The following is a 26186-nucleotide window of genomic DNA, read 5'->3' as shown; positions in this document are numbered from 1 at the left end:
CCCCAGACCGGTTGGAACCAGAAGGTTGATGATGTTGACTCCCAATTACCTCACCACCAACCAATCAGAAGAATGTCCACGAGCTGACCACACAGCCCACAACCCCTCTCCCTCACCCTGTCATTAAACACCTTTCCCTGAAAGGCTTCAGGGAGTTCGGGTCTTTTAACCACTAGCTGCCCTGGACTCCTTGCTTGGCGTCTGCAATAAACGCTGCACTTTCCTTCACCACAAGCTGGTGTCAGTAGCTTGGCTTTACTGCACACAGGTGAGTGGACCCAAGTTTGGTGCAGTAACACTTCCAGTACATGTTCATTGGTTCATCTAAAACTATAGTCACAATCTGTACTGGTAACATTAAGTAGATTAACATACACAAGACAGAAATGTAAGGGATGAGATGAAGTAGTTTTAATAGTTTTAAATAATTATTTCTTTTCACATAGTCCTAAAAAGTCTTTTATTCTCTCTCTCACACACACATAGGCCTAGTTAGCTGATAATATTTTTCAGTGAAAGTGGTGGGATTAAGTATGCTTCATTATTTTGAAAACCTTGGTTTAACACCTCATGATAGAGCAAGGCGAAGGTCTACTTATAAATCCAGCTTACGTTGATACCTGCATTTAATGACTACTGAAGTTAAGAAGAAAAAAACAAACCTCACAAAGATCCTTGGGTCCAAATAGAAGAAGAAGGTCATCCACCAGCCTTATTAAGCCCTGATGCTGAGTTCTCAGTTCCACCCACCAGACATGCAAAGGTTTTTTACTGGAAATCATTTGCTAGAAATCCATCTCCCCAATTCGTTCTTGCAAACTAACTGCTGCATTTTAACAAATGGATCCAAAGTCTAGTGTAAGTTTTAATTTGGAAGAATTTTAAACAGAATGAAAAATTCTAACCTTCAACATGCTCAGACAGGAGAATTTTTTTTTTTTTTACTTTTTAAAACTGAGAAACAAAGGGCTTTACAGATAATTTGGGGAACAATACAGATGTCTGTCATTTTAGAAACCTGCGCTAGAAGATAATGGTCTTTTTTTTTTGTCAGAATTATACTTCAGTTTAATTAAAGACATAATTTTTTTCTTATTAGTTATCTATTTTATACATATTAGTGTATATATGTCAATCCCAATCTCCCAATTCATCCCACCACAACCCACACCCCGCCACTTTCCCTCCTTGGTGTCCATACGTTTGTTCTCTACATCTGTGTCTCAATTTCTGCCCTGCAAACTGGTTCATCTGTACCATTTTTCTAGGTTCCACATATATGCGTTAATATATGATATTTGTTTTTCTGTTTCTGACTTACTTCACTCTGTATGACAGTCTCTAGATCCATCCACGTCTCTAAAAATGACCAATTTCGATCCTTTTTATGGCTGAGTAATATTCCATTGTATATATGTACCACAACTTCTTTAACCATTCATCTGTCGATGGGCATTTAGGTTGCTTCCATGACCTGGCTATTGTAAATAGGGCTGCAGTGAACACTGGGGCGCATGTGTCTTTTGAATTGTGGTTTTCTCTGGGTATATGCCCAGTAGTGGGATTGCTGGGTCATATGGTAATTCTATTTTTAGTTTTTTTAGGAACCTCCATACTGTTCTCCATATTGGCTGTATCAATTTATATTCCCACCAACTGTGCAAGAGGGTTCCCTTTTCTCCACACCCTCTCCAGCATTTGTTGTTTGTAGAGTTTCTGATGATGCCCATTCTAACTGGTGTGAGGTGATACCTCATTGTAGTTTTGATTTGCATTTCTCTAATACTTAGTGGTGTTGAGTGCTTTTCATGTGCTTCTTGGCCATCTGTATGTCTTCTTTGGAGAAATGTCTATTTAGGTCTTCTGCCCATTTTTGGATTGGGTTGTTTGTTTTTTTAATATTGAGCTGAATGAGCTGTTTATATATTTTGGAGATTAATCCTTTGTCCGTTGATTCGTTTGCAAATATTTTCTCCCGTTCTGAGGGTTGTCTTCTTGTCTTATGTTTTCCTTTGCTTTGCAAAAGGTTTTAAGTTTCATTAGGTCCCATTTGTTTATTTTTGTTTTTATTTCCATTACTCTAGAAGGTGGATCAAAAGAGATCTTGCTGTGATTTATGTCAAAGAGTGTTCTTCCTATGTTTTCCTCTAAGAGTTTTATAGTGTCCAGTCTTACATTTAGGACTCTAATCCATTTTGAGTTTATTTTTGTGTATGGTGTTAGGGAGTGTCCTAATTTCATTCTTTTACATGTAGCTGTCCAGTTTTCCCAGCACCACTTATTGAAGAGGCTGTCTTTTCTCCATTGTATAGCCTTGCCACCTTTGTCATAGATTAGTTGACCATAGGTGCGTGGGTTTATCTCTGAGCTTCCTATCCTGTTCCATTGATCAATATTTCCGTTTTTGTGCCAGTACCACATTGTCTTGATTACTGTAGCTTTGTAGTATAGTCTGAAGTCAGGGAGTCTAATTCCTCTAGCTCCGTTTTTTTCCCTCAAGACTGCTTTGGCTATTTGGGGTCTTTTGTGTCCCTGCACAAATTTTAAGATACTTTGTTCTAGTTCTGTAAAAAAATGCCACTGGTAATTTGATAGGGATTGCATTGAATCTGTAGATTGCTTTGGGTTGTATAGTCATTTTCACAATATTGATTCTTCCAATCCAAGAACATGGTATATCTCTCCATCTGTGTGTGTCATCTTTGATTTCTTTCATCAGTGTCTTATAGTTTTCTGAGTACAGGTCTTTTACCTCCTTAGTAGGTTTATTCCTAGGTATTTTATTCTTTTTGCTGCAATGGTGAATGGGATTGTTTCCTTTTCTGATCTTTTGTTGTTAGTGTATAGGAATGCAAGAGATTTCTGTGCATTAATTTTGTATCCTGCAACTTTACCAAATTCATTGATTAGCTCTAGTAGTTTTCTGGTGGCATCTTTAGGATTCTCTATGTATAGCATCATGTCATCTGCAAACAGTGACAGTTTTACTTCTTCTATTCCAATTTGTATTTCTTTTTCTTCTCTGATTGCCGTGGCTAGGACTTCCAAAACTATGTTGAATAATAGTGGCAAGAGTGGACATCCTTGTCTTATTCCTGATCTTAGAGGAAATGCTTTCCGTTTTTCACCATTGAGAATGATGTTTGCTGTGGGTTTGTCATATATGGCCTTTATTATTTTGAGGCAGGTTCCCTCTATGCCCACTTGCTGGAGAGTTTTTATCATAAATGGGTGTTGAATTTTGTCAAAAGCTTTTTCTGCATCTATTGAGATGATCATATGGTTTTTATTCTTCAATTTGTTAATATGGTGTATCACATTGATTGATTTGCATATATTGAAGAATCCTTGCATCCCTGGGATAAATCCCACTTGATCATGGTGTATGATCCTTTTAATGTGTTGTTGGATTGTTTGCTAGTATTTTGTTGAGGATTTTTGAATCTATATTCATCAGTGATATTGGTCTGTAATTCTCTTTTCTTGTAGTATCTTTGTCCGGTTTTGGTATCAGGGTGATGGCAGCCTCATAGAATGAGTTTGGAAGTGTTCCGTCCTTTGCAATTTTTTGGAAGAGTTTGAGAAGGATGGGTGTTAGCTCTTCCCTAAATGCTTGATAGAATTCACCTGTGAGGGCATCTGGTCCTGGACTTTTGTTTGTTGGAAGATTTTTAATCACACTTTCAATTTCATTACTTGTGATTAGTCTGTTCATATTTTCTATTTCTTCACACAGGAGAATTCTTATAGGTGACACAGACTTTAGAAAGAAAAGCGTATCAGAGGGAAACATTTCCAACACCCACCAGGAAGAGATAAAGTGTGTTTGTTTTCCTAAAAATAACTATTAAGTTAGCATATTCCTTAGTATGAAATATATTCTAGACACTTGTCATTATAGAAATGGTCAATAATTTGCATCATGTCTTTTTGTGAAAGAAAAATGTGTAGCACATCTTTCAGTTCAAATCTTTTAACGACTCTGCCATGAGATAAGCAGTGAGTCATCTGAATGGTACAAAACATTTTTATGGTCACTCTCTGTGATGGTTTTAAAAAAGGTCCGCAAGTGTTCTGACAGGCCTCCACGCACACCTGGAGTTTATGTCTCCTGCTCTTCAACCCCGGCAGGGTTTTGTGATCACCATTCAAGACCAATAGAGCAGGACTTATAAGCTAAGTGAGAAAAGACCCTGGGGCTTCTGTAGGTGTATCTTGGGCCTCTGCTCTGGGCACCTCCAGCCATCGTAGGAGAAGTCTGGCTACCCTGAGGCCACCATGTTCAGATACCAGACAGAAGGAGATCCGGAGGAGTGCCAGCTGTTCTAACCCCAGCTGTTAGATGACTGCAGCCTCATGAGAGACCCAAGCCAGAACTGCCTTGCTGGACAGCACCTCCACTGCTGACTCACTGCAACAGTGAGAGATAACACAAGTGTGGTTTTATCTACTAAGCTTTGGAGAAATCTGTTACACAACACTAGATATTACACATATATCAACTCATTTAATTCTCACAATAACCCCATGAGTTATCGTCAGCCCCCTTTAAAAATGAGAGGGCAGGGTTTCCCTGGTGGCGCAGTGGTTGAGAGTCAGCCTGCCGATGCAGGGGACACGGTTTCGTGCCCCGGTCCGGGAAGATCCCACATGCCGTGGAGCAGCTGGGCCCGTGAGCCATGGCCGCTGAGCCTGCGCGTCCAGAGCCTGTGCTCCACAACGGCAGAGGCCACAACAGTGAGAGGCCCGCATACCGCCAACAAACAAATAAATAAATAAATAAAAATGAGAGGACATTGAAGGCTTGAGAGGTTTCAACTCTGTTAGAACATCTGGGATTCAGTCCCCACATGGCCGGACCTCAGAGTCTATGTGCAGTGACTGCAGCCTCTCAGAAAGAAGAGCGCAAATGCAACGATCAGAAGCAGTGGAAACAGTAGATCCTGGTGGAAGACGAGATATGGGAGGTGAAGGAAAGGAAGCCTCAAATAGAGCCTGGAGGTTTTGAAGAAACACAGGAAACGAAGTAAGTTTAGGGAGGCCACAACAGTGAGAGGCCCGCGTACCGCAAAAAAACAAAAACAAAAACAAAAAGGCAAGAGACAGCAAATGCTGGCAAGGATGTGGAGAAAAGGGAACCCTTGTACACTCTTGCTGGGAATGTAAACTGGCACAGCTACCATGGAAAACAGTATGGAGACACCTCAAGAAATTAAACATAGAATTACCATATGATCCAACAACCCCACTTCTGGGCGTACAAAGGAAACAAAATCATTATCTCAAAGAGATATCTGTACTACCGTATTCATTGCAGCCTTTATTCACAATAGCCAAGGTATGGAAACAACCTAAGTGCCCACTGACAAATAAATGGATAAACAAAATGTGATACACATGCGTGCGCGCGCGCGCACACACACACACACACACACAGAGGAATATTACTGTTTTTTTATATTCATTCATTTTAAAATATTTATTCATTATTTAGTTGTGGCAGGCGGAATCCTTAATGGTGGCATGCAAACTCTTCGTTGCGGCATGTAATGTGGGATCTAGTTCCCTGACCAGGGATCAAACCCAGGTCCCCCTGCATTGGGAGCTTGGAGTCTTATCCACTGCACCACCAGGGAAGTCCCTATTGTCTTAAAAAGACGGAAATCCTGCCATCTGTGACAACGTGGATGAATCTGGAGGGCATCATGCTAAGTGGAATAAGCCAGACAGAAGAGGAAAAGTGCTGTATGGTATTATTCTTCTGTCAACTTCCCACTGAAAGTTCTTCCTTCTAGGCTATAACAGTAAACTGGCCACCATGGCTCCATTCCCACATAGCCTTCCCCTCACCACTGGAATTTTAGGCATAAATCTGATAGTCTCACTCACTACCTTGCTTAAATGCTTTCATTAGTTACCCACTGTCTAAAGAGTAAAGCTCAAATGTTTTTGTGTGGCTATTCTCATTTTTGTTTCCCTTCCCCCAAATTCCTTCTCCCCACAAATGTGGAAATTCCGTAATTGATCTTTTCTTGGCTATTGACCTTGGGCCGGGCACCTGACTCTGGCCAGGCCACCCTAGACATTTTGACTTGGGACTGACACTCGGTCGATTTCTCTTTGGATGCCTGCAGCGTGCAAAAGCTCAGAAGCGGTTACTGGCCAGGTTTTCTGCCAAGTGAACCAGAAGAGTGGAGAAATCCAATTATAAGAGAGAGAGAGAATGAAGGTGGGCAGCAAAGCTGAGCCCAGAGGTAGGAGACCGAGTCCTCAATCCCAGCTCTTCTTTGGGTCTAGTTGCATCCTTGTCCTGGAGTCTAACGTCAGACAAGTCAGACTCCTGACAATAAAACCCCCCTTGTAGACGGATGTGACCTGAGTTCCTGATACCTGCACCTAAGTCAGTCCTAATTCCACTGCATATGGCGACTTGGCGGTTCAGTCACAACCTGCCTTGCTGGCTTCATCACCCAGTGTTCTGACCACCCCTTCATCTCACTGCACACTCCCTCCTCTGCATCGAAGCCACCCGATCACGCCAGTCTCTGTGCTTATCATCCTTTATATTTGCCTCTTGTTACATTTACCACAGTACACTGTAGAATTCCTATTTGTTTATATATTACGTTGTAAGTTCTTCAAGGACAGTCTTATTCATCTACGTAGCTCACTGCCTAACACAAATGTTTGATAAACCAGGTTATTCCAACAAATGAAGTGAATTAGTATTTGCCACACAGGCTCTAGCAAGTCTGCCCCCCAAAAGATTTGACCAACCTATTGTCTGATTATTTAAAAAGCAGTCTTTCGTGAATAATGTAATTTTGTGTTTGAACAGAAGAGTAACATATATGAAATAAACTGACCAGGGAAAGCAGCACGAACTTCAGAGTCCCTAACCCTAATCCAATGCAGGGAACATGGGTTCAAGCCCTGGTCCGGTAAGATCCCACACGCCACGGAGCAACTAAGCCCGTGCGCCACAACTACTGAGCCTGCGCTCTAGAGCCGCAAGCCACAACTACTGAGCCTGTGTGCTGCAACTACTGAAGCCTACGAGCCTACAGCCCATGCTCCGCAGAGAGAAGTCACCCCAATGAGAAGCCTGGTATCGCAACGAAGAGTAGCCCCCACTCACTGCAACTAGAGAAAGCCCGCGCACAGCAACGAAGACCCAATGCAGCCAAAAAAAAGTCTCTAAAAACAAAACATTCTCCGAAAGAGCCTGACTAAATCAGACATCTGAATGCAGAAGTTGTAATCTTATACTGTCACCTACTCCCTTCTCTTCTCTCTCACTTTGTACCGTTATTCATCCTGCTAAATTCTTCTACCTTTAAATATACAGATGCCAACCGCTCTTGTGATATGTGCCATTTGCACTGAAGTGTTTGTTCTTAAACAAGTTGGATTACTCAGCCTTACAAATAAAAAAGCCACCCTATCAGCTAATTTTAATACTTAGGGTTTTTTCCTGAAAAGTTCTTTAACCTTGAATGTATTTCCAAATGGGTTAGTTTTTGTCCGTTTGATTCTAATGGATTACATACTACCTGGAAGCCAGAGGAAAACCAGAGATTTGTTTGTTTGTTTTATTTTATGCTTAACCTAGTAACCAAATGAAAATAAACCACAATTTCTTTATGCCAAAGCTGGTTTATTGAACTTCATGAGGGCAAAGTTACAGTGATGCTATTCCATAACAAAATTATTTAACTCTAGTTTAGATTTCATGAGGAAATGGACTAGCAATACACCGTCAATAAAGCATTGTCATGAATAGCTAACTTCACTAGAATCTGATTCGTCTCCTTTGGTGTTCTCAAATTATGACTTTTCCAAAACATATCTGAGGTTTTCAACTAAAGGTCACAGTTAAAATAAATTCATACAGGAGTTACAAAATGTGTGATTTGTGCTTTAAAAATTAGTAATTAGTTGTTTGATAGCCACCGTTTTGTAAGTGATTTCTCAATAGTCTGTGTTTTATAAATATTCTGGAAAATATCTAAAAGCTTTACCCCATTCAACTGATCAGTATGTTCTTTTTAAAAGTAAAAACATATGTAGAAAAAATTAAAACAATAAATCACTACAAATGGGATACAAATATTTTAAAATAAATATTAAAGTGAAAAAATAAGTCCTTTTACAGAACTTTAAAGGATACTTACTACTAACTTCTTACAAAAAGAAATAAAGTTAAATTACCTTTTTAAAAACATGAGTAATAACAGCACTGAAAAAAAAAGTGCTTGGAAAGTCTGTAAACTTTCTTCCCCCACTTTAGAAAATGTTTTGATAAGCAATAAACAGATTCCCTTCTTTAAAAAACTGTTCCGCCCATGACAATTATAACAGCTGTCATTGTTTTACTATAAAAATAGTTGCAAATCAACACTAATTTAGACAAAGTCAAACCATTTTTAATTCTACCATAAGAAAAATGGATTAATCTTCTTAAAAGCAAACAAAGCCAATTTGTTTTTCCTTAAGCTCTAATGTTTAAAACAGAATAATTATTTCCTGTAATTATTACTTTCCATTAGTTCATTTAATAGAATTATCTTGTTTTCATAAGTAAATTATCCAGTCAGGACCACCATCATGATTACACAAAAAATCCTAAACTAGATTACATCACATATTTAATTGGTTTCCCACATTCTAAAAATATTTTAAGTATAATCATCTTTTGGCTTAATTTCCTCTAAAATTATTAAGTTCAGCAATCTTTCAGAATTAGTCAATGTGCACACTTCAGATAAAGTTCATGGCTTACATTCCATTCACGTAATAGCTTCACATGCAAGCTTACTATTTCCTATGTGCAAAGTCTTAAATTCAAAATAAAAGTAATTAGGGTAAAAAAACTTTTTGAAATATTCTTTCTACCACCAAGGGATAGATATTTTTCAATATCTAATTTATTTTTTATACTGAGGAGGAGCAGTTTGTTGTGACCATAAAAATTTAAAGATTTAAACAACAGAAGTACTGTAATGTACTATTACAGAAATAAAATATGGACTCATTGCAATTACAGGTATGCCCTCAGAGTTACAATCCAAATGGAAGATGATTTGTTTATTCAGCCTTTAGGCATTAAATTGATTGGGGGCCGGGGGAGAGCAAGAGATACTATGTCTGACACACAGCTTGACCAAAAGCCAGGAATAGGTCTTTTGTGGTAGCCAGGAACCATGTTTAGCTATTTTCCCCCAAATTACATCTCCTCAAATCTTTCAATTAGTTTTTCAATGTTTAAAGGTATCAAAATAAAGTATAAAGCACCTTACTATCTGATTTACTTTTGCATATTGTGTAGAGTTTAGTAAGAAAACAATTCAAATTACTCTTTTAAAAATAACAATGATTTTTTTTTTTGTAGACCTGATTGATAGTGATTTGAAATATTAAGCATCTAGAACTGTTGGAAAGGTCATTCTTTATGGACTGAGAACCAGAAAACATTCTAGGCTCTCTCCTCCCACTGGAACTAAAGTCTTGGCTCTAAAATGTAACAATAATAATGCATTTAAGTACATTAATAATACAAAGAAAGAACTCTAGGGAGAGGCAAATACCAGTTTTTATCCTATTGAGAACACTTCCCATTCAAAGCACATACGAGTAAGTATACTAAACCCTTACTATATTTTTTCAATTGCAGGAACACAGGATTAAACAATCACTGACTCTTAAAATCCCATCATACTCTCATTTGAAGCCTCCTCATGGGGCTCTCAGTGGAAAGATGTTCTGATTCATCCTAACTCTGCTTCACTTCAACCTCTGAAAACTAACTTTTTCCTTGTGTTGTCGCAGTGACAAACTTGATGAAGTAGATACAAAATACAAACATAAGCATGACGATGACAAACAGTAAAGTGTCAGGATGCTCCATTACATCTGAGATTAAATTCTATGACTTATCACTGTCACACTTCAAAAGTATTTCTTTAGTCAAAATCAGATTGTACAATAAAGACTGTGATTTAGCACCAGCACGTCACTGCAGGCTTTGGTTCAGGCTTCAGGGTAATTCCGTTATCAGGGGGTTGACTAAGCATTAACGGTTTATGGCTCTTCAGCTTATGAGCCAAGGTCATAAATATAGCTTCCACATGGTCATTATCATTGGGGTTTTTAGCAGAGGTTTCAAACAAAGGCATGCTGTACGTGTCAGCAAATTTTTGTGCCAAGTCTGTGGGTACCTGAATGGCACTCCTCAAGTCACATTTATTTCCAACAAGAATCCGTGGTATGTCGCTGGCTAGCAAATGCTGTTTGCATTCTTCTATCCAAGATGGCAGGCTATGAAAACTCGCCATGTTGGTCATATCGTACACGAAGACAACAGCATGTACGTTTCTGTAGTAGTGCTGGACCATGCTCTTTCTGAATCGTTCTTGTCCTGCTGTGTCCCATAACTGGATCTGGAAGTGGGGGGAAAAAAAGAGGAAAACTGAAAGTTTCATTCCAATTATACATACAGAAAACTTTAACCACCTTTGCATTGTCTTTCCTACTTCTTCACTTACACTACTTTGCTCCCTTCCATGATGCCTTTTCAGTGTTATTTAAGGGATCCAAATGTCATGATACTAGTCTAGTTACCTCATCATTAATGCAAGTGTCAGAACAAAGACTTCAATCTAGCACTTTAATTTCGGTAAATCAAGTTTGTTTAGAAAAATTATACCTCAAAAATTGATTTTAGGGCTTCCCTGGTAGTGCAGTGGTTGAGAGTCCGCCTGCCGATGCAGGGGACACGGGTTCGTGCCCCGGTCCGGGAAGATCCCACATGCCGCGGAGGGGCTGGGCCCGTGAGCCATGGCCGCTGAGCCTGCGCGTCCGGAGCCTGTGCTCCGCAACGGGAGAGGCCACAACAGTGAGAGGCCCGCGTACCGCAAAAAAAAAAAAAAAAAAAAAAATTGATTTTAAAACGCTAAGAGAAACAGATACCAGGTTTTAACAAACATGTGCAGTGTCTAATTCCTGCAAATTTGGTTACAATATGCCCTTCCCTACATTTCACTCATCTAATTTAAAATAGTAGACTTAGGACAGATGTGAAAAGTCATGAGATCTAGCCCCCAAATCAATCTATATCTATATCTATATCTATATCTATATCTATATATATATATATATATATACACACACACATCCTATAAAATCCAGGCCCCTTTGAAAATTTTAAATGAATAGGAAATCACTTATCTATCCTAAACATCTCTACCAATAAAAATATTCCAATACCTCCTAATGGAAATATGGGGGAGTTGGGGAAAATGATATCTGAAACTAAATACAGGACTTCCCTGGTGGCGCAGTGGTTAAGAATCCACCTACCAATGCGGGGGACACGGGTTCCAGCCCTGGTCCGAGAAGATCCCACGTGCCGTGGAGCAACTAAGTCCGTGTGCCACAACTACTGAGCCTGAACTCTAGAGCCCGGGAGCCACAACTACTGAAGCCCACGTGCCTAGAGCCCGTGCTCTGTAATGAGAGAAGCCACCACAATGAGAAGCCTGTGCACCGCAATGAAGAGTAGCCCGCGCTCGCCGCAACTAGAGAAAGCCCGCGCGCAGCAATGAAGACCCAACGCAGCCAAAAATAAATAAATAAGTAAATTTATTAATTGATAAATAAATAAAGTTAAATACAAGTCATGTGTTATGATTCTCTTAAAACACTGAATTTATCCTGCCTTTGTTTGGTTCCTAAAAAAAGTTAAATGATGAGGGTACTGGTCACAATGGAAAACACTAGAGGCAGATTTGCTTAGATAGCCTAAACTGGTGATTTCTCTAGAGCAATACCGAAGGAGAGGGAAATTGAGGGGAGACTGTAGATGACACCCAGAGTAGGTAGGATGTAAGACAGGAAGCGCTGAGAACACGGTGGTATATGGTAAGTGCTCAATTAAGATGTAATGAATGAATAAATATATTTAAAAATGTGATTAGAGATGGAAATATTGATCACCACTCTCATGCTACCTTAGTTTTTAGCAGTTCTGATTTTTTTCATCTTTTTTTGGTGGTAGCTCTTTTTAGTCCAAATTTCTCCATCTTTGAAATATTCTCCGTTTCTTCCAAATTAACATAAATCTAACTTTGTTCCAGGTGGAAATATAAAATACTATCCAGGCGTATCCTGGAGATATTGCAGGTTTGGTTCCAGACCACTGCAATAAAGCAAATATCACAATAAATCGAGTCACACGAATTTTCTGGTTTCCCACTGCATATAAAAGTTATGTTTACACTAGATGGTAGTTAATTAAGTGTGCGATGGTATTTACCTAAAAAAACAGAGTACATACCTTAATTTAAAAATGATTGGGAGACGCAAGAGGGAAGAGATATGGGAACATATGTATATGTATAACTGATTCACTGTGTTATAAAGCAGAAACTCACACACCATTGTAAAGCAATTATACCCCAATAAAGATGTTAAAAATAAAATGATTTATTGCTAAAGAATGCTCACCATCATCTGACAAGTCAGGGTTGCCACAAAACTTCAATTTGTAAAAACTGCACCATCTGCAAGTGTAGTTAAACAAGATATGCCCGTAGAAACTTGATTTCTCAGGCTCTCTTGGAACTAGGGGGACAAGTGACACAGTTCTGGCTAATAATTTGTAAATAGTTTTTTCAGTGGGGGTTTCTAGAAAAATAAACTGATTTGTGATTTTTTTAAAAAAAGACAGAGCAGGGCTTCCCTGGTGGCGCAGAGGTTGAGAGTCCACCTGCCGATGCAGGGGACACGGGTTCGTGCCCCGGTCCGGGAGGATCCCACATGCCGCGGAGCGGCTGGACCCGTGAGCCATGGCCGCTGAGCCTGCGCGTCCGGAGCCTGTGCTCCGCAACGGGAGAGGCCACAACAGTGAGAGGCCCGCGTACCGCAAATAAAATAAATAAATAAATAAAAATACATAGGAATTTCTTGGCATTAAAAAAAATCTTAAAAAAAAAAAAAAAGACAGAGCATTTGGCACGTGCCTTTTGCACTTCTCTCACCACACCCGTTCTGCCTGGAATGGAATATCATGCTGGGAGGCTCAGCAGCCACTTTGTAAGCATGAAGAAGAAAGCCACACACAAGAACGACAGAGCAGAAGTCTAGCATAGATAGAATACTGCTGACGGCGTACCACCATACAGGCTGCTGCCCCTGGTCTCCTTATTACACGAGAAAAATAAAACCTTACATGGTTAAATCACCATAGCTGAATTTCTCTTACATGTAGCTCAGTGCTATCCTAAAATTATTTGCTATGTACACTGTTTAAAACCTTTACCGCTTACAGTCGCATTTATTCAGGAAAGTACAGGTTCTGCCTTGATGCACTCCTAGAGACCACTTCACCAAGTACTTTGTTTAAAAATACCCACTTTGTGATGTAAGCAACACAGTTGACAGATGGGCCATAAAGACTCAGTATCAAATAAATCAGAGGTAGAAGCAAACAGTTGTCAGCAAATTAAGAACTAATAACATCTAAGACTATTTAAATCAACAAAAATTTATTAAATACCTACTGTGTATCCACCCGTACGTTACTTACACCACTAGGCCTTTGCCTCCTCAACAGTAAAAGTAAAATTTAGTTTCAGACCCTATAAAATAAGCATTCATAGACTAGCTACACTAACTACGCAAAGAACTAATAAAGTAAATTATAATTTTTTAAAAATACAACTTTCCTTTTTAAGAAAAATACTTTTTTTTAATCCCAATTAACATGTTGAGAATAAAAACACTCAGCATACAACTAAAACTGTTTCAAGCTATAGATGTCAGAATTTATTGCAAAGCTACACTGTGTACTATCAGCATACGATTAGAAATACAGATCAGTGGAACAGAACTTAGAGTCCAGAAATAAATCCATATCATCTATGGCCAATTGATTTTCTACAAGAGTGCCAGGACAATTCAGTGAGGGAAAGCACAGACATTTCAATGAATGGGGCTGGGCCAACATGCAAAAAATGAAGTTGGACCCCTACCTCACACCATATACAAAAATTTATTCAAAATGGATGAAAGATCTAAATTTAAGTTAAAACCATAAAAATCTTAGAAGAAAACATAGGGGTAAATATTTGTGACCTTAGATTAGGCAATGGTTTCTCAGCTATGACACCTAAAGCAGAACCAACAAAAGAAAAAAATAGATAAACTGGACTTCATCAAAATTAAAAATGTGCTTCAAAGGGCATTATCATGAAAGTGAAAAGACAGCTCAAAGAATGGGAGAAAAATATCTGTAAATAATACATGTGTTAGGGGTCTAGTATTCAAAATATTTAAGACCTCTTACAACTCAATAATAAAAAGACACATAACCCAATTAAAAACATCGGCAAAGGATGTGAACAGATGTTTCTCCAAAGAAAATATACAAATGTTCAATATACACGAAAAGCTGCTCGACATCATTAGCCATCACACAAATGCAAACCGATAACAAGTGTTTGCAGAAATGTGGAAAAGTGGAACTCTCATGCATTGCCGGTGGGGATGTAAGTGCAGCCACTTTAGAAAAGTTTGGCAGTTCCTCAGCAAGTTAAACAGAATTTTACTTAGCCATAACAAGGAATGAAGGGACTTCCCTGGCGGTCCAGTGGTTGAGACTTCGCCTTCCAATGCAAGGGGTGCGGGTTTGATCCCTGGTTGGGGAGCTAAGATCCCACATGCCTCGTGGCCAAAACACCAAAAAACATAAAACAGAAGCAATATTGTAACAAACTCAATAAAGACCTTAAAAAAAAAACAAAAGGAATGAAGTACTGACACCTGCTACAACAGGGATGAGCCTCCAAAGTACGCTGAGAAGAAACCAGACACAAAAGGTCACATTTCTATGCTTCCGCTTGTATGAAACATCCGACACAGACAAACCCATAAAGACAGAATACAGACTGGTCGTTGCCAGAGGCTGGGGAATGGGGAGAAACGTTAATGGGTGAGGGCTCTTACTTGGAGTGATGGCAATATTTTGAAACTAGATAAAGGTGGTGGTTGTGCAACATTATGAATGCACTGAATGGCTCACTTTAAAATAGTTACTTTGATGTTATTTGAGTTTCACTTCAACAAATTAGGGGAAAAAGAGAGAGAGAGAGAGACAGTTGCCCTAGGACCCAGCAATTCCACTCCTAGGTGTATATCCAAGAGAACCGAAAAGATATGTTCACACAAAAGCTTGTACACAAATGTTCATAGCAGCATTGTTCATAATAGCTAAAAGGTGGAACCAACCCAAATGTCCACCTACTTATGAATGGATCAATAAAATGTATGTCCATATAATGCAACATTATTCAGCCATAGTAAGGAATGAAGTACTGACGCATGCTACAACATGGATGAATCTTGAAAACATTATGCTGAGCCAAAGAAGCCAAGACACAAAAGGCCACACACTGTAAGATTCCATGTATATGAAATGTCCGCTATACGGCAAGTCCCTCGAGACAGTAAGTAGACTAGTGGTTGCCAGGGTCTGAGGGAACGGGAGGAATGGGGAGTGACTGATCACGGGTATAGGGTTTCTTTCTGGGGTGATGAAACGTTCTGGAGTTAGACAGTGATGATGTTACACAGGCTTGTGAATATACTAAAAACCACTGAATTGTATATTTTCAAATCTTAAATATCTCAGTTTTTTAGAATGAGAAAACAAAACCCACTTCAAACCGTCTCTTTAACATTCAGAAAGAGATTTGGGGAATAATTTGGATGACCTACATAAAAGCTGTCCAGAGAAATTGGAACAGATCTTTTCCCTTTTAGTAACATTCTTGCAGCTCAGGTATTCAAAAATCATTTCATCGATGGATACAAATGAACCTAAATACAAAACAGAAATAAGAGTCACAGATGACAGATGTATAATAGAAAACAAACTTTGGTTACTAAGGAGGAAAGTGGGGGGCGGGGGGGAGGGATAAATTGGGAGATTTGGACTGAAACAGACACACTACTATATATAAAAAGATAACTAATAAGAACCTACTGTATAGCACAGGGAACGCTACTCAATGCTCTGGAATGACCTATATGGGAATAGAATCTAAAAAAGAGTGGATACACGTATAATAGATTCACTTTGCTGTACAGCAGAAACTAACACATTATAAATCAACCATACGCCAATAAAAATTAATTTTAAAAAATCATTTCACCGATGAAGAATGATTTATAATGTTTTAAGCAGAGTATATTTTTAAGTTAAAAGAATAATAAAAAACATACAAAAAGGAAATATACCAAAACATTAACAATGGTTGTCTTTAAGGCAATTTCCCCCTTTATTTCTACTTTTCTCTGTTTTCCACAACAAACATACATTTTTTCTATTTGTTTTAACAAACTAAAGTTTAAAAAAAAATTATGCTGAAATTTAGACCTGCCTCAAAGAACCGTAGAAGTCCTCAATAAATGCAAGTGGTGACGATTAGGATGTTTATCCCTAAGAAAACCACTTGCTTGTTTTAGGCTAGGATTGACTCAACGTAACCCTCTTCCCATCAGTCCTGCTGAAAACATTCTAACCATATCAAGACTCCCAGGAAACAAGAAGTCGTAAATAATAACTCTGCGCACTTTATTGGAGAACCGTAAAAGTAAATACTATGTTAAGTGAGGCACTCACAAAGAAGTACAGCTGTCTCTCAGTATCCATGGGGGATTGGGTCCAGCACCCCCCAAATACCAAAATCCACGGCTGCTCAAGTCCTTTATATAAAATGGCGTAGTGCTGGCATTTAACCTACACACATCCAAATACTCTAAGTCACCTCTAAATTACTTATAATACCTAATGCAAAGTAAATGCTATGTAAATACTTGCCAGCAGTGGGCAAATTCAAGGTTTGCTTTCTGGAACTTTCCGGAATTTTTTTTCCTCAACTATTTCCCCATGGATATATTTGCCCCTGGAGGGCCGAGTGTATCTAAAAGGAAGCTTCAAAATTTCACTCACCGAATTGCTAGAACCAGTGAAGGCATAGGACACAGACACACTGTCATGCTGCCTGCCGCCTTTCAGGTCTGCACAGGACACTGAGGTGAGGGCAAGCGGGCTGCGGAAGGAGCAGTGAGAGACCCGGCAAAGAAAGGACAGGACAACTAATAAAAACTGTCAGCCACAGAAGGCTAGAGAAAGCTTTGACTGAAAGAGAGAGACACATATAGATACCCAGTGGGGAACAAATCTCACGATAACCTAGAAAAATCTTGAGCGTTAGCTATGAGTGGAGTGGTTCACAACGCTTAAAAAAAAAGAGAAAATGACACTCTGGAACCTAAGGAAGTGACATGCTTTTGTCCTGGGAAATATTAAGTTAGGAAGTATTTTCAAAGCAATTTTCCCCAGTTTAATACTTAATATCTTAAGAAAGAAAATGGCTCATAGGTGGTTCTACAAGATATTACTCCCATTTTAAACATTATAAAGGTAACATAAAATATACATTAATAATATTTCATGAATCTCTACTTTAAATTCCAATATCAAGCTCCAACAAAAATGACAACCTAATTGCTAAATACTAAGGGCAGAGCCTTTTTTTTTTAAATGTCTATTCAATGCTTTGCCCAGTTTTAATTATTTCTTTTTATTATTGATAAAGTGTGTGTGTGTGCCTGTGCATGTACACATATAGATTCTGGACACTAGACCCTTGTCAGGTATATGATTTGTAAATATTTGCTCCCATTCTGTAGGTTGTCCTCTTATTTTCTTTCTTTTTTTTTTTTTTTAAATAAATTTATTTATTTTTGGCTGCATTGGGTCTTCGTTGCTGCGCGCAAGCTTTTTCTAGTTGCGGTGAGTGGGGGCTACTCTTCGTTGCCGTGTGCAGGCTTCTCACTGCGGTGACTTCTCTCATTGCGAAGCACAGGCTCTAGGCATGCGGGCTTCAGTAGTTGTGGCACGCAGTCTCAGTAGTTGTGGCTCGCAGGCTTAGTTGCTCCGCGGCATGTGGGATCGTCCTGGATCAGGGCTCGAACCTGTGTCCCCTGCATTGGCAGGCAGATTCTTAACCACTGCGCCACCAGGGAAGTCCCAAAGAGCAGATTCTTACTGTTCATGAAAGCTCTTTTTAGTAGCTTTATGACCAAAATGAGAAATGACCTGGCTAAACTGATTTAATGCTTTTTTGCTTGACTGAAAAGGATGAAGGTATTAGCCCAGATGACCTTTCTTTGTTTGATCAGCTATCAAATTTCCTCTTCCCCTGTTCTTTCAAAGAACACGTTTTTATTATTTTTGCTTCTAAGCAGCCTATATAAAAGATCATCTGGTAATTGCATAAAAGCTTCTATTAACAACTTGATGATGTAAATCAACATCATAAGGAGTGTAAGTGACATTTCAAGAGAACTCTTTTTGCTTTGGGTATACAGAGTAGAAATATGTATATCTGATGTACAGATCCAAATGGCAAATTTTAAAATTTATTTTAAATTTTAGGGGTTTTTAGCTTCCCTAACAAGGAGAAGTAACAAATTTTGTGTGACTATTTGAAAGGAATACTTCAAGGGAAGAACTGAATTATAGCCTAATGAAAGGAATAGGAAGAGAGTAAGCAGGGAGAGAAAGGAAGCAAGAGCTGGGAGCCCTGGGTTGTAAATTCCAGCACTGCCGTCTCCACATCACCACCACAGTTTAGGGATGGGCATGTGTCACAATCCCCAATCAGAACCACGGAGTCTCCATTGCAGAACTGGTGTTGGAACTGGCAGAAAGAGAACTTTACTTCCGGGATTCCAGTTATGTGAAACAATAAATTTTCATTTTGCTTTGTTACTTTGAGTACAGAGTTCTGACACATCTCACCACCTGAGTACACACACCAACGCTGCCACCTTCAAAGACGAGGTACAAGAACCACAGGCTTTTGCAATCAGGCTGGAAGGAGAATGGGCCTCCGGCCTGGTTCCAGGGACACTTCAGATAGTAGAACGGCTTGGGTCTGTGAAAATGAGTATTGCTTGTACCATACAGGCCTCACCAAACCACTGCCATACAGAATCTCTGTCAGACTAGACCCAAACCTCCTAAAGTTTTCTGAGCTAAGGAGTCACAAATTAAGATTCTTTTTAGGGTACCCCAACAGTTAATACTCTCATTCTCCGAATTCCAATGCAAAGCAAATCAAGAGGACCAATTTGGTGTCTCCCTAACCACCATCACCACGTTTTTTGTTTTTGTTTTTTTTTTACGCGGGCCTCTCACTGTTGTGGCTTCTCCTGTTGCGGAGCACAGGCTCCGGACGCACAGCCTCAGCGGCCATGGCTCACGGGCCCAGCCGCTCCGCGGCATGTGGGATCTTCCCAGACCGGGGCACGAACCCGCGTCCCCTGCATCGGCAGGCGGACTCTCAACCACTGCGCCACCAGGGAAGCCCCATCACCACGCTTGAAGATGAATTATCAATTTAATTCTAGTAAGGTAAGGTATGAGATGATGTCTTATACAATATGCTTTGACTTATAAACATTAGATTACTTCTAATAAAGATCACGACAGAACAATGGAGAAGCGGAAATAATCTGATGTACCTTTGGCTTCAGCATTCACTGCATATCATCTTCATCGCGCCGTGACATAAAGCTCTACTCCGCTCCCTGTGCGTGTTAACCAAATCGGGCATTTCGTTCTCATCTATCTATGCTCTCCAGCTTCAACTTCATATTCATGATTATCTCCTCCAATTCCACACTTCTAGCTGCGAATGTGACATTTCCATTTGAGTACACCACCATCTCAACAAAGAAATGACTAGGAGAAAACTTTTTACGGAGCCTCTCAAAATTCCATCTTCCACATTGCATATCTCGTCTCTACTGAAGGCATACCTACCTCCAGTCAACCAGACCCACACCCTCAGCCACGTGAGTCCTTTCATCACCAAAAGCCAGTTACTGAAGCCCTTGGCTTTATCATCAAAATGCCTCTCTTACCGCCTCTTTCTTTCACTAGCTTCCCTTGTACACGCCGAGTCGGATTTCCAGGGCAGTCTACCAACTGATCTGCTGCCACCAAGAGGCAGCACTTATCCAAGTCCTGCATAGTTTAGAAACTGAGCCACACACTGGAAGACGTCTACGGGGTTATCAGACACACGCCCTGTCCTGAGCAAGACGGAGTAGACCTAATAGAAGAGGCGGAGGGCTTCTCTGGTGGCTCAGTGGTTAAGAGTCCGTCTGCCGATGCAGGGGACACGGGTTCGTGTCCCGGTCCGGGAAGATCCCACATGCTGCGGAGTGGCTGGGCCCATGAGCCATGGCCGCTGAGCCTGCGCGTCTGGAGCCTGTGCTCCACAACGGGAGAGGCCACAACGGTGAGAGGCCCGCGTACCGCAAAAAAAAAAAAAAAAAGAGGTGGATGCATATATAGAACAATGAGGAAAGAGAGAGAGTTTAAAGGCGCAGGTAAGGTGCTAAAGGAAGCTGATAGAAGGAAGAAATAGAATTGAGAATGAGAGGCAGGGAGATTCCTAATACAGACACACTGAGTTGAATAAGGAAGAATTACATGTGGTGAAATATGGGAAGGGGGGATATTCCAGGCAAATAGTGGGAAATGTAAGAGGAAAACATAGGGATCAGGAAATAATTGGCTGGACTATAGGGTACTTGAAGGAAATTAATGGGGAAAAAATGTTAAGTTAGAAAAGAAGTCTGGAGCAAGAGAAGGAAGGCCTTATGTTCATTTTAAAAGTTGGAACTTTACGAAATAATGGAGAAACTCAGAGCATCTGAGGCAGGGGAGATTACTCTCCCCAAAGTGCTACACTCAGCTGGCATTTGGCAACAATGTTCCAAACAGATTAATTGAGGACTGGGGTTGGGTGAAGTTGAGCGGCTGCAACAGAGCAGAGGGTAGAAAAGATGAACTAGGATTCCGAAGGAAGGGTGAATGAGAGAAATCATCCAGGTAGAAAACTAAGTGGATTTAGGGAGCAAAGGAGAGAGGCGAGGCCTCCGGGATGAGGGTAACACCAGGACCACCTAGGTCACGTCGAGGAGAAACAGGAGAGGCAGATTTGACAGGGACGAGGAACTCACTTCAGAACTTTGAGGGGAGGGAGCGATTATCCAAATAGCCACGTCTACAAAACAACAGGAAACGCAGAATGACAGATGAGGAGAGAGGTCTGGGCCAAACAAAGATTTGGAAGTTATCCCCATAGAAGTGACAGGCGGAGTCAAGAGACTTCCAAAGGAGAGGATGTAGATAGAAAAACAGGTCACGGGGCAGAGCGAGTCTCTCTCAGGATTCATCCTCAATCGCTGCCACATTTATCTTCCTGGAACACTTGGACGTTTTTGCCACACACACAAAATCAAGCTACATCCTAGCTGTTTTCCAAACTCTTCAGAAACGTTGCTACCAAAACCTTCACAGTCTTCTCACTTGCCACTTTCCCACGGGAACCTTTAACCCTGCTGGAGCATCCTGCTGGCGTTCCCCATCAAAATCTCCCTCCAAGTGAGAACGATTCTTCCACCGACAACCAAACCAATAACTTGGCACTCACCTACTGCCTGATTTTGCTAGTCATCTTTTTTTTTTTTTTTTTTGCGGTACGCGGGCCTCTCGCTGTTGTGGCCTCTCCCGTTGCGGAGCACAGGCTCCAGACGCGCAGGCTCAGCGGCCATGGCTCACGGGCCCAGCCGCTCCGCGGCACGTGGGATCCTCCCGGACCGGGGCACGAACCCGAGTCCCCTGCATCGGCAGGTGGACTCTCAACCACTGCGCCGCCAGGGAAGCCCTGCTAGTCATCTTTTTAGGTATATAAATCTTACCCCCATCTAGGACAGCAAATCATCTACGGAGTATATCAGGGTCAGCAAACTTTTCCTGTGTGTCTTAGGCTTTGCAGGCCTAACAGTCTCTACCACAACCACTGCTCAACCCTGCCACTGTTGTGCAAAAGCAAGCACGATATGCAGACAAATGAGCCGAGCTGTGTTTCCATACAACTTTATTTAGGGGCACTGAAATGTAAATTTCATAACATTTTCACTTGTCATGAAATCTTAGTCCTTCGATTTTCCCCCCCCCAACCATTTAAAAATGTAAAAATCGGGACTTCCTTGGTGGTCCAGTGGCTAAGACTCCGTGCTCCCAATGCAGGGGGCCTGGTCAGGGAACTAGATCCCGCATGCCGCAACTAAGAGTTCTCAGGCCGTAACTAAAAGCTCCTCCCGCAGGCCGCAACTAGAAGATCCCGCGTGCTGCAACTAAGACCTGGCGCAGCCAAATAAATCAATTTATTTTTTTAAATGTAAAAATCATTCTTAGCTTGCAGGCCATATAAAAACAGGCAGCAGTGCACAGATGGTTACTGGACTTATTGTGGTGATCATTTCATAAAGTATGCAAATATCAAATCACTGTGTAGTACACCTGAAACTAACATAATATTGTACATCAACCATATTCCAACTTCAAAAAAACTAACAGAAAAACAAATTAAAAAAACAGGCAGCAGACCGTAGTTAGCCCTCAAGCATGGTTTGCTGATTCCTGCACTGAATCATAATTCTTTGTGCCTAACAAAATGTCTTCTTTCCAACAATTACTCATTAAATGTTTGACCAATGGGGCAGAAAGTCCTGGTTGCTTTCCTTTAGTTAATATTAACGTGGGAAAATTGCATATCACTACAAATAACAAGTAAGCTATCTCAAAGTTCAAATAGGAACTGAAGATCCCTAGTTGAGAAAGAGATTAAATCCAACACTAGGCTTTAATGGTTCTGTTGGTGTCTGCCGTCGTCACACGCTGATACGAAAGGGGTACGGCTATGAGGATACACACACAAGGAAGGAGCATAAGGATTAGAGCCTCGATTTGAAAATCAAATGTATTTTTATTGAAGGAATTAATTTTATAATTTTATTTAACTTCCAAAATTCTGCAAACAAGATCTTACTCTTTCAATTATACATATATAGGACAGACTAACACATATAGACTTAATTACATTTCGTAAAACATTTTAAGTGATTCTGAAATAGCACTGCTGGAAGACATGCTCTCTGAAAAATTTCCAGGCCACAAAACATTTAACACAGTATCTCACTTAGCTAATCCCAGTAGCTAAGCCTTCGATGTTACGCACTGGACATATTTTAAATACTTTTAATATGCTGTAAGTATCTCTTAAATTTGCACCTGATTCATCTGTGATCTTAAAGTATAAATGGCAACCCGGAGGCAGGTGAAGGGCCACTGAACCCCAACTCCTCCCTTGCCTCCATCCCCTCTATTTTGTTATTATCCTGCTTCCATGTGAGGGAAATTTCTCTTCCCTTCAGCTGTGAGCCTATGCCCTACTCTATCCCTGTTTCACTCTCTGGTTGTGCAGCTGCAGAACTGATGGTGCCAAAGAGAAAAAGTGATGTTAAACCACCAGGGAAGAAGAATCTTCTTAAGATTACCAACTATGGAGCCAGGTGCCTTATATACGTTCTCATCTATCCCTCATATTAGCCTGATGTGGTACTATTATCCCAATTTTTCAGATGAGAAAACAGTCTCCGAAAGATTAAGGAAACTGCCTAGCGACTAGAGTAACCAACCACCCCGGTTTGCCCGAGACTGAGGGAGCTCCTGGGAATGTGGGACTTCAGTTTTAAAATTGGGACAGTTTGGGGCAAAGCTGATCATCTACTAAGGACACACAGCCCTTTCATAGGTTCAGATTTGAGCCAGGTCAGTTGGGCACCAAAGCCCATGCACTTTTTCCCAGAACTCCTTCTTCTCCCAAACAAACTCCCTCTCAAACCTCAGAAAGAAGTCCCACTACTTTCCTCCCCCAAAGGTTCCTGGGCCCAACTTAATTCTGATGTTAAAGAGCCTCTTATTCTACTTTTCCTTTGCAATGTATACAAATCTTTCTTAACTCACTAATACGGTGCACCCAAAGGACCACCACTCACAGCTTGAATGGGACAATGAAAAATGAAAGTGAAGATTAAAAGGCAGGGGCTTCCCTGGTGGTGCAGTGGTTGAGTGCCTGCCGATGCAGGGGACACGGGTTCGTGCCCCGGTCTGGGAAGATCCCACATGCCGCGGAGCGGCTGGGCCCGTGAGCCATGGCCGCTGAGCCTGCGCGTCCGGAGCCTGTGCTCCGCAACGGGAGAGGCCACAACAGTGAGACGCCCGCGTACCGCAAAAAAAAAAAAAAAAAAAAAAAAGATTAAGAGGCAAAAGGGCCTACAGAAGACTGATGTCTTTTCAACCCTATTTCTCCTTTACTATCATTAGCAGTAAAACCCCTTTGGGGGTGGGAAGGTGAGGCAGTGGTTAGGCAACTAAAAAATAAATTGTTTGTGCCTCAAGGATGTGAGGATGGGAATGAAGTGAGCCTATTTTTTCCCCATGGGGGACTGAGGTAAAGATGAACATCCTAATTTACAGTGAAAAAATAAATGCAGTATAAGGAAGGCAGAGCAGTTCCTCGGGTCCACGTGTTTTAAGGGATGGTATCAGCAGGTAGCTGAGGGGCTAGTGGTGGCTCAGACTCAAGAAGTGTGTCTAAGGATTACATCATCAGGAGGCCTCAGCCCTGTCACTGATCCTTATTCTCCAACGTCCCCATTGCAACCCCTCAGAACCCCAGGCTTGGCCTTGGGCTTACTACCTTCTCCATTGTTACTGTGTCTCCAGTCTCGGGAACCACCAATAAGACTTAAAGAAGACTTGAAAGCGGGTGGCACTGAGAATGTGCTCTGGCAACCCAAGTAGAAACCAAGTACAAATTACAGAATGTTTCTGCAGGAAAACAGGTTCTTCTCAACCACTCAGTGTCATACCAAAACTACTGTAACAAAACTGTATGCAAAAGAAGATCTAAGTACTTCCTCAAAGGCAAAGGGGCATTACTTCCACAGTACCTAGGGCAGTGCTAAAATGAATGTTTAACGAATAGTATTTCCTAAATGAACTTCCCATGCTTGAGAAATTTCACTGTTTTTCCTTCGGTTTTACTTCACTAACTCCCAGCATGTGAGACACAGCCCATGAGTCAGTGGATACGCCCTACACTCTGGCTACTCAACGTGTCGTCCACAGACTAGCTGCATCTGCAACACCTGAGACATGACCGAATTAGAATTTGTATTTACTTAAAAAAAAAAAAATCCCCAGGCAAATCTCATGCACATCAAAGTCGGAGAAGCACTGCCTTAGAAGTTTGCTATATACAAATCCTTCCAATCCCCAACTCCCATCTCCACACCAGCGTCTGAAAAGATGGAGCGCACGCCCCGCACCGGGCCAGCAATTAACCCACGCAGCGGTTGGGACCCTTGTCATCCCCGGGACAACCTTCCTCCTTGACAGTCTGTCATCCGCTCACCTTGATACGCTCCCCATCAATCTCCACCGCTCGTTCTCGGAAATCCACCCCGATAGTAGCCTCGGTGCGGTCGGGAAAGCGGCCGGCGCAGAAGCGGTAGGTCAGGCACGTCTTGCCCACATTGGAGTCGCCAATCACGATGATCTTGAAGATGCGGGAGCGAGCCGGAGGCAGAAACCCTGAGGCCCCTGACATCGCACCGCTGGATGAGAAGCTCGCCTCGAGCGACGACTCCATCTCCGAAGCCATTCTCCTGCCCCGCCCCAAACCGAGGCGGAGGAAAGGGGACGCAGAGAGGCTGGGAGATTACGCCACCGTCGGCGAGCTCGCCCAGTCCGCGGGCTCCGTCGCTCAACGTTCCGGGAGCCACCGCCCTCCGGGCCGCCAGCGCGCGTGCGCACCTTCCCGCCCCACCCCGCCCCGCGCAGGTGTGGCGTCCCCCCAGACCAGCCTCGCCGACCCTCCCGCCCGGCCCGCGGCTCCACCCCGGCGTCACTCAGGCCTGCGCCGTCTACCTGGGAAGGGACGGGGCCTGTCGGGGGCTTGAAGGTGGCGCGGAGGGCCAGCTGCCGAGAGGCCGAGCAGAGCGCCCCAGGCCCGGCACCCTGGCTGGCCGGGCCCCGCCACCTCCAAGGCTCCCGCCCCCCGGAGGAAGCCGCGCGAGCACTCTGGGGGCGGGGAGAGAAAGACTGCTGAAGGGAAGGAGGTGCCACCAGGCACTCTCTCGCGAGAGGGCCGAAGAGCCGTTTCGGCGGGGGCGTGTGCCTGCTGAGGACGTGT

At 41.7% G+C, this 26186-nt stretch overlaps 1 protein-coding gene across 1 annotated transcript; it reads right to left on the bottom strand.

Moving 5' to 3' along the window:
* Positions 1-7636: 7636 nt before the first annotated feature.
* On the bottom strand, positions 7637-26145 carry RAB33B (RAB33B, member RAS oncogene family). Its single transcript, XM_004265145.3, has 3 exons — positions 25922-26145; positions 25407-25704; positions 7637-10439 (listed from the first exon to the last, which is right to left on the bottom strand). The coding sequence occupies exons 2-3, from the start codon at positions 25653-25655 to the stop codon at positions 9999-10001; spliced, it is 690 nt and encodes a 229-aa protein (XP_004265193.1). The 5' UTR covers positions 25656-25704; positions 25922-26145; the 3' UTR covers positions 7637-9998.
* Between the last annotated feature and the right edge of the window lie 41 nt (positions 26146-26186).

The sequence above is a fragment of the Orcinus orca genome, chromosome 4 (genome assembly GCF_937001465.1).
Source record: "Orcinus orca chromosome 4, mOrcOrc1.1, whole genome shotgun sequence".
Taxonomy (NCBI): domain Eukaryota; kingdom Metazoa; phylum Chordata; class Mammalia; order Artiodactyla; family Delphinidae; genus Orcinus; species Orcinus orca.
Note: the sequence above shows the minus strand (reverse complement) of the source record. Positions and strands in the feature narration are given on the sequence as shown.